Source organism: Geospiza fortis, unplaced genomic scaffold, assembly GCF_000277835.1.
Source record: "Geospiza fortis unplaced genomic scaffold, GeoFor_1.0 scaffold992, whole genome shotgun sequence".
NCBI classification, from domain to species: Eukaryota; Metazoa; Chordata; class Aves; order Passeriformes; family Thraupidae; genus Geospiza; species Geospiza fortis.
In genome coordinates, this window is record NW_005054625.1 from 243765 (window position 1) to 261832 (window position 18068).

Here is an 18068-nt window from a genome sequence, read left to right on the forward strand (position 1 = left end):
AGGATCAGTAATGTAAAGAGGATGTTTACTAAACACAAATGCAAAGTGCTACACTTAGGGGGGAGAAAAAATGAAACATAGCAAATGACCTCCTGAGAGTCTTTCCAGCTTTCCCTCTCCCTGGTTCTGCCACCCAACATCCTGTTGATACCAGAGAATTAGATAGAAATGCCCCAGGAGTCCCTGTTTTTCATAAAATTTCCTAACACTGCAATCTGTGTAAGGGTGTGAAGGTCTCCAAGGCAGGGCAGCAGCCACCTCTTGGCACTCTGGGAATTTCCATTCCCTGTGACCAGTTCAGGCTCCCTTGCAGTGCTGCAGCAAGAACTGCACCACAGGTTTGGGATAAGGAGGGAATGTTGCTATTCTGAAATGCATCTAAACCATGAGAATTGTTTCAAAGCAGAAACCTGCAGCAGCTCTCATGTTTTCCATTTTCACAGCTGGACACTTTGGGTGATGGCCGTGATGTGTGTAACCACAGTTACAACGTGTAAGGGTTCTCACCAAACCCAGAACTTGCTGATGAGCTGATTACCAGTAACCTTTTCAAAAGCTCTAAGAAATATGTCACTTTGACAAGAAGAGAGCCCCCTCAAAACTATAAAATTATCTATGAAACACTTTGGTAAATCATGGTTCTCTGGGAGGTTTCTTGCATGTGTCACAAAGCCTGAAACACCAGCCTACACACTCTGCACAGTGTAGGGATTCCCTGTACACAAGATTTTTATCACTTACCAGTGGCACTTCACACTGATTTTCAGGCCTGGCTTGTGATGATTCCTGCAGAATCTTGTCCTTTCTGTGGTTAATAGAGTTATTAGGAGGAAATTCCTCCCTGTGAGGGTGGTGAGGCCCTGGCACAGGTTGCTCAGAGAAGCTGTGGCTGCCCAGGAAGTGTCCAAGGCCAGGTTGGACAAGGCTTGGAGCAACCTGGGTTAGTGGATGGTGTCTCTGCCTATGCTACTGGATGATCTTCAAGGTCCTTTCCAACCCAAACCCTCTGTGATTCCATGTTTCCATTATTTGGTGTTTTTTCAAGGCTGCATAGCAAAAGATGGGAGCCTGAACTCAAACTGTGGCCTCAGCTCTTCTTAGACCAGTCACAGAGTTCTTTGGGAGGTCACAGCCACTCCTTGACTCTGAATGGGAAGAGTAATTTTTTCCTGACTTACTGGTGTGTTGTGAGATCCAAATCACACAGTTCATTTTAGGATTTGAGCAGTTCGGGTGAAGCAGGGACAAAGATTATGGTGATTACTTTTCACCAAAGTATTTTGGAGCTGCAGCACTGAGACTGCAAAATGGAAAATAAGAAAAAAACGTGTTTTGATACATTTCATCTTTTCCAAAGGCAGCTCTATGTTCAAAGCAGCCCTTTACCTCTTATTCCCTCCTAAGCTGATCTGTCAGTGATTTTTGGGATCCCACTCCCTTTGTATGCCCTGGATCCAAGTCACTAAAACTGCTGCAAATTCTAACAGAAAAGGAACCATCAAACACGTGGTTGTCAACAACTCATCCTGTAAAATGAGCCACAAAACAACATTAATGTAGGAATAATTTAGCTCACTGAGCATCACCTCCAGAAATGCTGGGTACAAAGTATTTTAGATGTTTTACACAAAGTAACACTTAAAGAAAAAAGTGATTAAAGTAAAAGCGCCTGAGGGCTACGATGAACCAGCCCCTTTAGAACATTACAGCCCCTCAGGTTACTGAAAAGGAGTGTAGGAAAAGCTGTTCTCAGGCTGTGGGTTAACAGCTCACCAGATGATCTTTTATAAGCCCCATAATGCACTGAAACCCCAAAACCACTGCAATGTGATAAACTCACCAGCCTCACACATGCCAGCGTTCTGCAGGTAAGTCCGGCACCGCTCCTTGTGCTCCTCTAATGAGCTCCTCTGCTTGTAGCTCCTTCCACAAAACTCACATTTATATGGCTTCTCCACTAGAAAAAGAAACAATAAAAGAATTAAAATAACCACAAGAGACCACTAAAACACTGTCTTGCTTGAAGCATGGTGCTGATGGGGGACAGCACTACACTGCTGGTCTTGATTAAATCAAAATCTCATTTATCCTTGGCAGATAAGATAATTTTAAACTTTGATTCTTTGTGAGGTTGAACCTTTTCTGTACAGTGAAGTGCAGAGATAACACCTCTAATTTAGAATCAATGTTTTCTTTCTGAGTCCATGTAGAACAGAGGATAAAGACAAATTCAAGGGCAAGCACAGCCTGGCTCCTGCAGAACTGGGATAGCTAAGATTGAGTTATACCTGACTTGAAATCCAAGTCACCTCAGCTCTGTGCCTCCATTTCCCCATTTGTAAAATTGACAGAACACCCTACCAGGCTTAAAAAGAAACATCTGTTGAGCATTTTAAGAGATTCAGATGAAAGGCACTACACCACAGTGAGGTGGCAATAGTTATCTGCCTGCAATTATGCTCCTAGGATTTTCCTCACTGCTCAGAATGGAATCCCAGCAAAGCACATCTCACACTCTCCTCACGTTCAGAGATTGCTGGCACAGCCAGCTGCACTCGTATGAAAATGACCTGACAAGGTCGTGATGGGTTAAAGGTTGGACTTCATGAGCTTGGAGGTCTTTTCCAACCAAAACGATTCTGTGAAAACACCATGGAGCTATTTGTGCAAGCAGGTTTGTGGGCTGTGACATGGCTCCCGTGGCCCCTTTCTCTGCACCAAGAGCAGAGCCAGTTCTAGAAGCACCAGTGAGTGGTCACTGCTCTGTGTTGAGCCTTTCACAGGCTGAGCAAACCTTGCTGTCTGTCTTTTCCACACCGAGTGTCCCAGTGACACACATCCAAACCACATGGAGTGCCTGTGAAGTCACTTACCAGAATGTGTCCTTAAGTGACCCGTAAGCGCATCCCTCCTCTGGCAGGCATAACTGCACAGGTGACACTTAAAAGGTTTTTCCCCTGTGTGTAGTTTAATGTGGCGGAGGAGGTTTCCCTTCTGAGTAAAGGAAGCTCCGCACTGATTACACTGGAATGGCCGTTCACCTTAAAATGACATACAGAAAAGGACATTTAATGGTTACGTGGGTATCATGCTGTCCTCTGCCTTTTTGGAAGAGGAAAGAATGAGGTATTGGATTGATTTCTTTCTATAGAAACACACACAGTGTGGCTTCAGTGGGAGGGAGGTGCAGCTCTGGTGTCAGAGCTGCTCGTAGCATATGTAGGACTATGGAAAGCACTGCACAGTTCTTCCATGGAAAGAAGAGCTCTGGAGGAGGCTGATTCCAACAAGCCAGCAATTTTTAGAAGGAAAAAAAATTCTTATCTTACTGCAGGCTGAAACTTAAGATGCTCATTGGTTTGTTGCCAAAGTATGGCACAGCGAGAAATTTATATACAGACTGAAAATGGCAGCACAACACCAAATTAACTTTTGCTTTGTGCCAGAAATACTGCATTACATAGTGCCTTTCATCCAAAATTCTTAAAATGCCTCACCAACTTGCTTTTAATACTATTCAATCCTGATAAGAAGAAAGGTGGGTAAAGTGAGGCACAGAACAGCGAGTAACTTGATAAAGATCACATGTGGCGTCAAGGACAGAACAAGGAAACCCTGATTTTGGTATCCTTTTTAAAAATAACCAGTCTAGATTAAAAATTATCTTATTTTCAGTACTCCAGCTCTTACAAGAACAACAGAGGGATATTTACCAGTGTGGCTACGCTTATGAACCATCAAGACATTGAGGCTAATGCAGGCTAATCCACAGATATCACAATTCATCTTTCCACTAGCTGGCCTGACGTTGTCATATGAACCCGAGTGTCTTTCCAGTTTAATGCTCTCATATTCGTTATATTCTCTGGGATATGTGTAAGGCAGTTCAGATTCTTCCAGGTTTTCCATTGGCTCGGAATTTAAAGCATTCTCCTCCCTTTCATTGTATTCACCTTTCACTTGAATCACATCATCTGCAGGTAAAACAAAGCACAGGAGTGAAAAAAGGCTAATCTTATCCACAGTGAGGTACCTTAGGAAAAAAATGCACTAAAATTATATAAAACAACAGTATCAATCTTCCTAAAAGTTTTGTTGAGACATGGAGATGAAGAAATGAAGTTGAGATGTGGAACTTCACCGGTCATGGACACTTAGTGATACTCACAGTGAGATAACCCTTGAAAGCAATTAACCTGCCTGGTAATTATCGTTGATGGAGAACTTCCTTCTACAGATTACGAATGTATAATACAGTACAAACATTTCCTGAAATTACTAGCCAGGATTCAAAAGAAAACACTTTTTCACACCACTCACAAGTATTATTTTTATAGAAATCAGCATTTCAGGTTGCTTCTGTGAATTGGTAATACAGAAAAACATAAATTTAATAAGTAATTATATCTTATACCTTCCTGTGGAACCTCTGGTGCTTAGAACAAGCCTAGGAAATATGTCTGATCAGTGAAGGACTCTCAGCTCTCCCATGGGATAGATTCTCACTAGTTAAACCTAGCCAATAATCCCAGTTTTCACTTGCAAATCACAGTTTTTATCCATAGCTCTCAGATGTGTGAGGAGCCGTTGATAATCTTGATTTACAATGTGAGTAAAACTAGCAGAGACGGGGTAAGGGTTTCCTGATAAATAAATGTATCCCAGAAATGCCAGAAGACTTTCCTGATTTTGTGAGGATGTGGCAAAGAACCTGACACCTCCTGAAGATCAACATCCATGGCCTTCAAACAGGTTCCAGCCCAGAGGAATCCAGAGGCATGGCCTAAATGAATGCAGCTCCATGACAAAGGTGGATGTAACAGGCAGCTAATGATTTACTAAAGAGTAAAAATGCAAGCAAATTGGTCACACTATATAAACAACTGATGATTCCCAGCTTAGCGTGCTGAATTTCCTTTCCACAATTAACTCCAGCACTACCAGCACTTCCATTAAAATCATTAATAACTGCCAGGACAGCTTTTTGCTCTGCTTAAAGCTGGCTGAGAAAAGTTGGGACAGCCTGGAGAAGAGTTGTGTGGAGACCTCACAGCACCTTCCAGCATCTGAAGGGGTCACAAGGGAACCAGAGAGGGACAATTCATCATGAGCTGGAGTGACAGGATGGGAGGGAATGGCTTTAAGGTGAAAGAGAGAAAACTGAGGTTGGCTAGATGGAAGAAATTCCTCCCTGGCACAGGTTTCCAGAGAAGCTGTGGCTGCCCCATCCCTGGGAGTGTCCAAGATCAGGCTGGATGGAGCTTGGACCAGCCTGGGAGAGTGGAAAGTGCCCCTGCCCAAGGCAGGGGGTGGGACTGGATGAGTTTTAAGGTCCTTCCAACTCAAGCCATTCCATGGTTCTCTGACAAGAGACAAAGGTTGGAACTCAAGCTGTGCCTCGAACTCCCGAGTGAAGAGGAGCACCATGAGATGCAGCACATGGCTTCCTGTTTGAGCCTTGTTCTCTGGCCACCTGCTCCTCCCTCCAGCCCAGGATTAGACAGTTCAATCTGGCACTGAATCACTTGTCCCTTCTCCAAAGTACAGAACATGAACTGCTGAATATGTATTAGCTCTGGTTCTGAGTAATAAACCACATCAAATGCTGAGAACAAACAATGGGTGGCAGTGAAAATGAGGTGGCGACATAAAAGCAACGTTGAAAAACAAAGATCTGGAAACCTAGAATTTCATGAAATCAACATTTTCAGCTACATTTTAGGGAGAAAATCACTCCTCTGTCCTAATTGATTGTATTAAGCTCTACCAGTCTGTCTGACTTTGGGCTGAGCTGGGGGAAATAGGTGGGGATGGTTTCTTTCTCCTAAACCAGACCCCACACTATTGTGGAAAACTCTGAGATCCCTCTCGTGCTCTCCATCGATGGGGATATTGATGGAAGAAAGGGGTTTTCTCCCATACTGTGTGTTTTTATCCCCTATCCTGGAAAATATTTGGATTTTGCTGGTGGGACTTGCTGCCCCAGTCCTGGATGAGCTCAGGTGGGTTCAGGTGTTTTCTCAGAAGGTCACAGGGAGCTCCAGATGCACCCAAAAATGGGCTGGTTTTCTTTGTGGATCCTTCAGTATCAGCTCTGTTTCCATCCCACAGATTCCTGCTTCCACAAAAACAGAACTTCCTCTGCAGGTGCCTTCTGCTGCCAACTCCTCGTCCAAGGGTGTGAGGGTGATCTTGTTATCAAGATTCTTTCAAAATTAGTTTATACAACCATTTCCATTTTCCAAGGAAAAATGATTGCCAGCTGCTGAAAGGAGATTTCAACACCCATCCCTTTCCCAGGAGGCAAAAAAGAAAAAAAAAAAGAAGATTTTTTTGGTTGGTTGATTGGTTTTTTCCCTCTCAAAAAAGGAGGCTGTTCCAAAATAATTTGCTACATCCTGCCCAGCATGGTAAAAGGAAGTACCCAGTGCAGCTGCACCTTGTTGGTGCTTTCAGAAACAATTTCAATTCCCACTTTCTACTCAACGTCTCACCTTTCGTCTGCATCTCACACAGTTTTCAGCAGTGGAGGCCAAGCTGTGACCTCCAACAGAGGCTTCTGTGCTGTTTGCTTGCCTTTCTCATCACAGTGCTTGGCTCACAGCTCCAGAGCTGTGCCAGGGTCTGTGTGGCACAGTGTGGGCACTGGTTTGAGCCCCCCATGGCACATCCTTGGGGACTGATGCAAACTGGGCAAATCATCTTATGATTCCACCGTGGAAAATAATCACCTCTGCAGTTTCCACACTGCACATAAAGCTTGTGTTTCCTTGTAGTAACAGAGGAGGATGCACCTGAGTTTTGATCAAGGCTTTTCCATCACTGCCTCTGCTAAAAACAGGGGCTGTTTCAGCTGTCCATGGCATCCAAAGTTCAAGTGTTTTCTTGTAGGCATTTGAACGATTTCCATGGGAAAATTTACCTTCTGATGATTGGCACCAAGAAAGGACACAAGGGAATGGGCTTTTTAAACCCAAATAGAAATTAGAAGGGTTGGGATTTTTTCACCTGTGATGGTTTAGGTGCTGCTTCACCTCCTGACAGCCAGACAGAGACAGCTTAAGTGCAAAGCAGTCTGAAGAAAAGATGGCTTGGTATAGGCTGTACTAAAATTAACCAAGTGATTGCAGAGTCTGGAGCCACCAGATTACTTTTTCAGCCCAGACTTTTCTCTGTACTGGCATGCACAGGGAATACCATGTGATCAGGAAATTGGCAGATGTGTGGAAGGTTTGTATCTGTCACTTAAAAATCATATCAACATATTTTATTAGATCAGGGAGTTTCCAGACTGGTCTGCCTTAATCAAGAGGAAGGAAGCTGTGACTTCATGTAGAATAGGGAAATTTAACTGAGGAAAAACACAATTATCCCTAAAAACACTAACAGTGGAAAAAATAAGTGCCATCATCTCTTCTATTAGGCAAGCAAAGAGGTTGTAAGAGAAAAAAAAGCATTCATAGAGTCCAAGCCAGGGAACTATTTTTCTTGAGGCAGTTCATGGAGTTAATATACACTGAGGAAAAAAAAAAGCTGCAGCTTTTACAGAACAAAGTGCTGGTGTGATGCGTTAAGGCTGATGCACATGGTTTCATTTCCTGGGGAGATGATTACAAGATGAAAGACATACTCCAGAGTAATATTTTTGTTTCACCTGAAACATTGTAAAAACAATGGGTTCTGGAAAAAATCCAAAATAAAGCTGCGGTGGCAACTTCAGACTGAGTCACCACCCAAACAGTGCTTGTGTGTGCTCTATAAAATGATAGAATCACAAAGGGTTTGTGTTGGAAGGACATTAAAGCTCATCCAGTCCCACCCCCTGCCCTGGGCAGGGACACCTTCCACTCTCCCAGGCTGGTCCAAGCCCCATCCACCCTGGCCTTGGACACTCCCAGGGATGGGGCAGCCACAGCGTCTCTGTGCCAGGGCCTCCCCACCCTCACAGGGAGGAATTTCTGCCATATATCCCACACAAATTTTCCCTTTTTCAGCTTAAAGCCATTCACCCTTGTCCTGTCACTCCTGTTCCTGAAGCAGAGCCCCTCTCTGCTTTCTTTTAGGTCCCTTCAGATAGTGGATGGCTGCTCTGACATCTCCATACAATCTCTCTTCTCCAGGCTGAAAATGCAGAAATAAAAATGTCAAGAGAGCCAAATAATTAGGGCAAGTTCAAGGATTTCTGAATCTTAGCTGTTTTCTCTAGGAGGAAGTTTCAGAAGGAAAACCCCCCAAATTCTCTATTTAATTTGAGACTCTGGCATCAAATACAGAGGAGAAAACCTAAGTTTTGTCCTGTTGTTAAGCAAAGTTTACCAGGAGCGATGGGAAAAGCACAAGGAATAAAACCCAGAAGCCATTAAAGACAACGGCAGGAAAGGGTGATGTAGCTCAAGTGTTTTACAAGGAGTGGGGTCATAATCGTGAAATCCTCAGCACATGCAAAAAGTCAACTGGGTAACAAAGAAACTTAATCATCTTAATGTGGCATTTTAATGATGCTGCTGATTTGCTGTGCCAATTCAGAGATAATGAGCCCCTAATGCTACAGATGTTCAGCCAGACTAAAGGAAAAAAAAAAAAAAAGCAAAAAGGAAAGCTTTTCTTGTATGCCATTTCCTAACTATCCAATTAAACAAATTGTGAAAGCATATAAATAGTTTACCAGGTTTTGACAGCTGTTAATGGGATTCAGATGCTGAGGAACAAGAAGGGAGTCGATATTGGAGGGTTCTTGTGACTACCTGGGTTTGACAGGTATTAACTGATGATTCATCACTGTTATCCCCACAAAACCCTACAGACACATGCCAGAGCTGCTCCCCTCCCAGAATGAGAGATTCAGAGAGTGATGAAGCTGAAAAAGTCAGCGGAGTTTCCAGATTCAAGGCAGAATCCTGCATGTTTGTGAGAAACACCTCAGCAATGGAATCAACACACTGGGGGCAAAGATAAGTCATGAATAAAAAATTTCCATTATCCTTAGTGAATAAAGAGAGTAGTATATCCCATAAAAATAATAAACCAGAGGAAAATAATTAAAATAAACAATGCTATGCCTAAGTTTTTTTTCCTCAAACAAGAAGAAGACAATCACATGTATATAGTGAGAATTTGGGCATTGTAACTAATGGGAAATTATAAAATGTGAAATGACACAATAGCAACATGAGTTTGTTTTTTTTTTTTTAATGAGGCAACACTATCAGAGTTAAGACAATTTTTCTCCATGTTTTCCTTCTACCCCACTGCAGATATCCATCTAGGGAAGGGAAAGGATTTCAAGCCTTTTTGGCCCACCCTGGTTTGTTTTCCCTCTGACTCCAGCCTGGGCTCCCTTTTTCCCAACAGCTGCTATGAGATCATTGTTTGCCAACAAAGAAAGAGCAATCACCTCAGAGCAGAATTAACTTGCAGCCAGACAGCAGAGACAACCACCCCAACCAGGACATGGTGACAAGGAATGCCCTTGCAGGGTGCAGACTGGGCCTGTCCCATTCCTCAGGTCCCTTTTTGTGTCACTACAGGCTAAAGCAGAGACTTCTGCACTAAAAGTCCCAAATATTGCATTTATTACTTGGGCATATTGGCTTTGGGTTTATTTTATCTTTGTGCCTTCTAGTATTTTCTTAGTGTTGTATTAGTATTTTCTTTAGTATTTTCTTAGTGTTGTTCAATAGTCACTTCAATACAAAAAAAAAATTAACTAGTACTTATTTTGTTTAGATGTTTTCTAAGGCAGATGTGAGGGGTAATTCCTAAATGACCCAGTGCAGAATGCACCTGGTGGAAATTTCACTTCTAAATATAGCAGAGAAACTTTCATCATTCCCCTTTGTGGAGTGCAGGCTCAATGGTAATGAGTCTCCTTGGTTTTATTGTGACTTGAAACAAAAATAGAAACAAATCAAATTGAAATGCAGCACTGAGAATTGGAAAGAAAATAAAAAAAATCAGCCAGGCATCATTTTCCAAGTGCTCAGATGTGTATTTTCTACTTCATTAATATCAGTGCCTCTCTATCATTAAAGCATAGTGTAATTTATCTAGTGGTACAATTAATTGCAAAATAACAGCTACCAAACAACACAAATCGTTTCCAAGCTCATGTGAGTCAGGAAACTTGAATTATGTAACTGGTTCTTCAAGCATCTTACTTAAAACAAGGATTTTTCTTAGAAAGATTAATATTCCTGTGGAAATCCATGATTTCACACACAGTATTTCCCCTCTATTATCATTTTATGCCTAATCATACTCCAGTGTTTTTCTAGGATTTTCATTCTAAAGGTTTCCAAATTATGTTGAAGTTATACTAACAGAAATAAGGGTAAAGGAGAAATATTCCCCAAAACTGAGTGTTCCCAAAGCTGGAGTAAAACAGGACAAAGTGCACAGCAACATTGTGCAGTGCTGAGTTTAGAGAAGGAAATGGAATTTAACTTCATTTAACTGCATTTAAATGCTCTTAACTGAAACTACAAGCTGAATTTGGGGAAGCAGAATGATCTTCCCTGGGACAAATTGGACTAGGGGCTGGAAAACTATAGCTAGTGTATGCTGAAACTACTGTGGGATTGTATTTTGGTTGTTTAATTTTAAAAAGTGGCAATAATTTGCCATTTTTACTCAACTTTCTACACCCCCAGTGCTGGAGGGGAGCACAGAGGGAATGCCATCCCACATCCTCAGGCCTGCAGGGCCCAGGTTTTCCAACACCTGTCCCAGATGAAATTTATTTTAATTTTGACACCTGTTAACATTATCCTTTCAGATCTGACTATCTTTAAAGTCTCCATCTTACAAAAAAAAAAAACACAGAAAAAGATGAAACTGCACAAGCTCTTCCTTTGCCGTTAAGATACAATCACCCAGAGAAAACATTTCTAAAATGACAATTCCTGAAGTCCAGCAAGGCAGATACAATCACAACCGTTAAATCAGACTTCAATGAGACAGTTAATCAGAGAACATCTGGACCCAACAGTCAGACTGAGAAAGGCCACATGTTAAATTCAGATAATCACTGGCATTACTTATATCAAGGGACCAATCACTAATGTGACCACTCAGGCACAGTCAGCTCTGGTCAACTGTGCTTCAAATGAACTTCAAACCTGAGAAATTGAATGTATCATTTCATTTAATCTTTGTAAATTCATCTCCTGGGAGCCTTCCTGACAATGCAATATATTCTTGTAAGAAAAATTAAACACAGAGAGAAAATAAGATAAAACAATATGAAGAACAGGGAAATCTGTGATAAATACCTGAGGAATTTTAACACATATCGGCTGAAGGCAGGAGCTTGGTTCAGATGGCCTTGAACACCTTGAAATGATTTGATTGAACTATAAAAAAATTCCAGTAGCAAATAATCTTGACTTAAATTTTGGATTTCACCTGTGTTGTCTTCTATTTGAGGTTCTTTAATCAAATATTTGTAGTTTACTTTTAGCACAGCCTTGTAGAGAAACGAGTGCATCCACTTTGTGTTCCCTTAGTAACACTGATCTTACAGCTCTTACAGTTGTAAGATCTTATAGCTCTTTCCCATCCTAAACGTTCCTGAGAGTCTGCACAACAAATCCAGCCCTCCAGGGAAGAGGAGGATTGCTCAAAGCACCCATCGGGTGTTGGAACTCAGGACATCTCTCTGGCTGACCTGAACAGCCAAGACCCCTACCAGGGGTTCAGAAACCCTGGCACAGACACCTGTGGTTTGATTATGACCCATGGAGCTCATGACCAACCTTATATGAAGATCTGCAAGCCATGACAGTTTAAGTAGACTGATAGTGAATTTATCACGGGATGAAAAATAGATTTTTTGGGGTTTTTAGAACAGGGGTTCAGGGGGCAAGATGGAGGAATCTGGGCATGGCCAGCCTTTCAGCCTTTCTTCTTCTTCTTGGCCTCCATCTTCTGCTGTGATGTTGGCACTTTTGGATTGGTTTAGAGTAGAAGCTCACTGTCTAATATAGGTGATAGGAATTGGGGAGTTATGGCAAATATTGTACACGTAGTTTTTAGTATAAAAAGATAACACCTCCCCAGGGAGGCAGAGTGCCTGGGACTGTCTTGCTGAGTGAACCTCGGCTGGACAGGAGAAAAAATTTTATAGATAAGAAACAATAAACAACCTTGAGACAGAGAAATGAAGAGCTCTGACTCCTTCTTCGAGTGCTGAGCTGGGAAAAGAAACTTTTTAACATTTCTCGGGGTCGCTCTGAGCAGCTAGAGACCCCGAGAGTCGGGAGCACCTGCAGCTCCCGGAGGCGCTCCCGGGGGGGGGGGAGCAGGAGAGGATCCCGGCTCCACGCGCGGCAGGTGAGCGCAGCCACACGCTGCTCCTCGGGAGTACAGCCAGCCGAGCTCCCAATTTATGAATTCCCAAAAGCTCCTGCAGAGCAGAAGGAACTAAAGACGGAACAAGAAGCGGAGAGAATGCAGCGCTGAGGACACGGCAACGCCGGCCCGGGGAGCCCCAGGTGAAACAGGCATGGAGCACCCGCTGCAAACTCTGCACAGTTCAGTTAAAAGACAGTCAGCAACGAGACAAAAGAGCCATCAATTCCAATGCTCAGGGAGCTATTTGTATATATTCCAGCAAAGTTTTGACTCTTGTGGATCTGTTTCCCTTTCTCGAAACTTTTTCAGTAGCATAAACAGTGAACCTGTCCCTTCAACTCTCATTTTGTGCCGAATGAACAGCCTGGTTTGGGGGCAAAATGTGACTCATCCCCATAAACTGATTTCCTTTTCACTAATCTGTATTTCCAAAAATAGGTTATTTCCTACAATAACATGTGATTTGAGTTCCCAGAGCCATTTTCTGCATCTTCACTTATTTTCTGCTGGGGGGAGACAGCAGGGATCACAACTCATCAGTTTTGGACTAGATTTTATTTTGACGCCAAAGGAATAAATATTTCTCTCACCTGTAATTTCAGGGAATTATTTTGTATGGATCCAAGATACACATTGTAGAACAAGTGGAAAAAAAATGGAGTTTTAGAAGTTATGGAATGAAGCCCATCATCTATTGAATAATTGTGCATCCATCCTCTTTCCAGCCCTTGTTCTGTCTCAGAGCTTCCACTGGGAATCAGGATATCCCAAAAGTAAATTCTATTTTCTAACCACTACAATGGGTTAATTAGAACGAGAAATAGCTGCACTCTCTGATTATCTGCAGGCAATCAGAGTATCCGAGTGCCTGTGTCAGTGCTGAGTGCTCAGGATAGTCCAGCTGATGTCAATCATTTACAGGCTGGGTGACACCACCGCCCCGTTGATGTCACCGAGCGTGCCTGGCAGCATTCCTGTTAAACAAAGTCAAGAGGATCGTTTGTTGATAAGGAAAACGCGGCTTTCAGTCCCAGTAGAGCCCCCAGAGAAGCCTGACCCGTTCAGCACAGGCTCCTTGTTGGGTTTAACACTACAGAAATCCCCTTGCAGTGAACTTCTGCTGATGTTGTGAGATAACCCCAAGTCCCATGAGCGCCGGGGCTCGAGCTGGGCTTGGGAGATGAAATATTCTGATAAAAAACGGCACTTCCTTTCCAAGCAGATAAGTGCATGTTCTTGCAGCACCGCTGGAACCTCGCTGAGCGCCCCAGTGAGGCTCTGTCACCTCTCCTGCCTCTCTCCAGCCTTTCAACCGCCCCCCTCACACACCTCAGTGCAGCAGCAATTAACATCCATAAACCACAAATGTGGCTTTTATCTCTTTTTAGCTCACAACCATGAAAGCTCGCTGACATTCATAACACCCCAAAAGTTGTCTGCCTCAACAGCTGAGAGAATTAAGACATAATTAAACATTCGTGCTTGACTGCGACTCCCAGAGGAAGGAACGTGGCTTTTTAAATGTAATTTTTAAATTAAAGATGTGTCAACTTTGGCCACCGAAGGTAACAGTGTTGGGGGCACATGAAGAAACAGGGGAAATCAAGAGCTTCCCTCCCCCCTCATTGCTTGTCTCTTTTCAGACTAGACACAGGAAGCACCATGGGAACGGTGTATTTTTATGGTTGCAGGCAAGCATACACCATGTGCACCACAGCGTGCAGCTTCCAGTCCCTTGAGGCAAGAAAAGGGGGTTTTGTTTCTTTTTTTTTCCTTCTTCCCCATCAAGCTTTTAATTACCATTTTACTATAGCCTGCTGCCTAATTGTTTGCCCGATAGTTAGCACTGATCATCATGGAAGCCTGTTTAACAGGGAGGTGGAGTAGGACAAGTTGAGTTGTTTCCATGGAATGGCATCTCACCTGTGTCAGGACACACATAAAAAACACCATGAGCTGGTGTGTTTGCACAGGCTCAGAGAAGTACAAATACAAAACTGTTTGCTGGAAAAGTGGATTTTTTTCATACCAAATGAGCTCCAGCTATGGTGTTTTAGCCCTATACATTAATTTAGTGCTTTTATTAACTGTCTGTAAGATTTTAAAAGGATCCCAGTGCCACTTGTAGTATAAAAGGCTCCACCAAACCAAATCAGACAATATCTAGATTTAAACAGGTCCAGCTTCTGCTCAAAGCCTCAGAATAATTCCCCACAACATACTCACAGTGTCACCCATGAATAATGCAAGACTCACAAAAACACGTAGTCCGAGAAACTGGGAGATTCCTACTCACTAGGGATGGCTGACAAGACATGGAAAAACCAGCCAGAATTGTGCTGGAGAAAAACATGTTACAGACATACTAAGGCAGTGGAAAGCAGGTTATCAAAGGCCTGATCTCTCTCCATGAGTCAGTGGCCTCGTGTTCCCATGATGGCCTTCAGCAGATGGAACAAACCCCGGGGGCACGGATCGTGTGGGGGTTCAGGAGAGAAAAAGGAGAGGTTTCTATTGCAGGCTGTCATCAGCCATGAATTGGGAAGCTGGAATTGCTCACTCACAAACATGATTAACATTTATGAGAACCACATAAACATTTTTTCATTATTTCTGTTTAAATTTGATATAAAATGGGGGGATTAGTGATCGTATCCATGTGCCAAATAAAGAAACAGAGCTTTTTGGTTTTTATTAACTGATAGGCTTTTCAGGTGTAGGCAGGATATAATCCTTTTCCCAAAAGCCATCACCAATACTGATGATATTTCTATTCTGTGATCCTGGAGTATATTATATATTCATTTTACCAGGGTTAGTGATCCCCAAAAGATAATCCTCCCACCAGGACAGCACTGTCAAAATGTGGTTTCATTTATAGAAGTCAGACAGTAGTTAGTGACCCACGAGGACTGCTCAGGGACTAACAGAGCTGCTGCTATTTTATAGAGAGCATGACATGAAAACTGAGATTATTTGTGAATTTCAGTCTCCAATAGCAACTGAACTGGTGTTGTTGGGTGGAAATTTAAGTGCACCTACTGATCGTTGCAGGGCCTGGAGTACTAGCACAGCATGCTTAAATATTTAAGATTTATTGTGCTTCCGGTATCAGAATGACTGCAGAGAACAGTGTGTGAAGCACTGAAGCAAACACTATGTATATTTTATTTTGTGCCATTTCGCATGGAGATGCTGGAGGTACCTTTTTTGTGCATTTGAAGCAGCTTTCTCCTTGCAGTCGTGGATTTATTCCTACAGTGAGCAGCAAGGAATGGGGCACTGTGGTAGTGAAGGCTCATACTCACTTTATAATGAATGAGCTCTAATGGTAAGGGAGGCTGCTGGAGGGAAATGATGTTTTATTGATATTTATAGCATTGTCTTTGAGATGTAAATTTTCAGTGTTTGCATTCCAGAACAAATGGCAAAGAGACTTTAAGAGATCAGCACCGATATAAAAAATGAATGGTAAGAGCTGTACTGACACAGTCTCTCACGTGTCCAAGTTGTTCCTGACTAAAATGTATGGAAAAGAGGGTGGGAAATGGTACTGCAGGCACAGGGCAGCCAGAGAACAGGAAAAGACAACAAAAACAAATTCATGCCTGGATGCTGCATGTGAATAGTGTAGACATGGCTCCTGGAAAGGGAAGGTGGGAAGAAGCTACAGTAACTCCTCTCAGGTGGTCAGTACTGGGGGATTTGGGAAAAAAACCCTGTCCTGGTTTCCTGCACCCACAGCTCAGTGAGCAGGAGGAGTGAAGGGCTGGGACACTGGGAAAGCACAGGGAGAAGTGAGCCAGTGAGAGTGGAATTGGTGCAAGGGGTGGACAAACAGCTGGAGCATGGCTGTGAATATTTTATGTCCTGTGGGATCTGAGAGATCAGCTGCCTTGGTTGTAGGAAATGCTCAAGTCTTCCATATTCTGTCTATTCTATTAAACATCTGCATTTAGGGTAAGCAGAGCAGAACTCACCTGCCCAAGGCAGGCTCTACATTGCAGATATCTATAATGAGCTAATCTCAACTGTAGAGTCCTGCTAAGCAGCAGCTGCTCTGGGGACACAAGGCTTTTCATCCTAATCCAGACATCAAATTTGGTCAGAAAACCTGTGTGATGTCTGTACATAAAGGCCAAACACCAGCAGTTCCAGATACTGGCACTGTAGATCCTTGACTGAGATTCATCTCACCACTCCCTTGAGTGTTTTATGTTTGCTTGCAATTTGTTAACCAATAAAAACATTTGGTCTTTAATAATGCAAAAGTATAACCTCTGCAAAATAATCACATTAACATTAGAGGGAACAACCGAAGCTACTTACACAGCCAAAACACATAATTCTTTAGTGATTTACTTGATTCATGTGATACAAACTCTACCTCAAACTCCTACCCAAAGCCACAGCCGTAATTTCCCTTGATGCTGCTTCACTGCCGTGGACTTGTGTCACAGAAAGGCCCTGTGACACTGGTGACACCATGTGTGCTGTGCCCAAGACACGTGCCCCACATCCTCCAGCAGGCACACCCCTCACTGGTTGTGGCTGAGGCCCTGGCACGGATGAACACTCTCAGATCATGGGCAGGAACTGTTGTTCATGCTGAGATTTCAGTTTAGGAGATTCTACAGCGCGGAAGAAATTCAACACATGTGTCATGGACACACGTAAACCCCGAGCTCTGTACAATTGCCAAGTTTCAGGAGCTGCTGCTATCTTCTACCTATTAATGAAGAGGGCCTGCTGGTTTTTAAAGACAGTACATATTAATTTACTATTTTAATTAATCCCTATGTTTTATCTCAGACCTATAGGAAGGGTATTTTCTTCATCAATAAACATGGAAAACTGACCAACCTCCCTTTCACCCCCAGTTTAAAATACAACATGACTGCTACAGTTTTAAATTTTACAGGTTTGAGTGGTCCTGTGAATTTGAGATAACTTGTTCTTTCTTTCAAAAAAAAAAAAAGGAATAAATTATCAAGTTATTTTTTAGGTATGAAAGTACTTAGCATAAATAAAAATTGCATTCCTAACACAGGATTTGCCTATGCAAACTGCTGTTAGGAATTTGTTAGCACACACATTAGAGGCTCACCAGATGCACTTGCTCTTTTATCTTCCCATCCATATTTCACAGATCCTGTAAAACTGACCTTGCTAAAATGCACGTAAGGTTCCCTGATGGAAAAGTGTTGCTCCTCTTTAGAATGTGTTGAAATGCTCCAAATGAATTGTATTGCTATTCCTTTTAAAGGCATGCTCTCATAGCATAATCAGATGAATAAAAAGACAAAATACAATTATTATTTATCAGAATTCTAACTCTACTTTACCTCCTGCTTCTTCATTAGACTGATTGTGTTCCTTCATATCTTCCACATTATCCATGCTTTCCATTTCCTGGGATTTGTTCAGATTACAGTCTGTCAAATCCTCTTGTTCCTCTGGAAAAAAAAAAGGCAAAAAAAATTAACTATTTATTCTCCAAGAATATTTCCAGGTGATTCCCTCAAAGAAAGCACCTGCACACTCCCAGCACTGCTGACAGTACCCACAATGTTATTTCTACAGATGCACTGGTTGCACTTTGGGGAATTATTTCACTTCCCAAAATCCTACACAAACTCTCACACACACCTGGAACAAATTTTCAGCTTTTGCTCAGATCCAAATATTCTGGAGTTTATTCTAAATGGCAGCAGGAA

The 18068-nt window shown here is 42.5% G+C and overlaps 1 protein-coding gene across 1 annotated transcript in view; it reads right to left on the bottom strand.

Annotated features, from left to right (window-relative positions):
• Positions 1-18068, bottom strand: part of IKZF3 (IKAROS family zinc finger 3) — a 34300-nt gene that overhangs the window by 9975 nt on the left and 6257 nt on the right. Inside the window, exons 4-7 of the mRNA XM_014311010.2 lie at positions 17697-17807; positions 3714-3974; positions 2874-3041; positions 1841-1957 (exon numbers count right to left, since the gene is read on the bottom strand). Of these exons, the coding sequence (XP_014166485.2) occupies positions 1841-1957; positions 2874-3041; positions 3714-3974; positions 17697-17807 (657 nt within the window). The remainder of the gene's footprint in view (positions 1-1840; positions 1958-2873; positions 3042-3713; positions 3975-17696; positions 17808-18068) is intronic.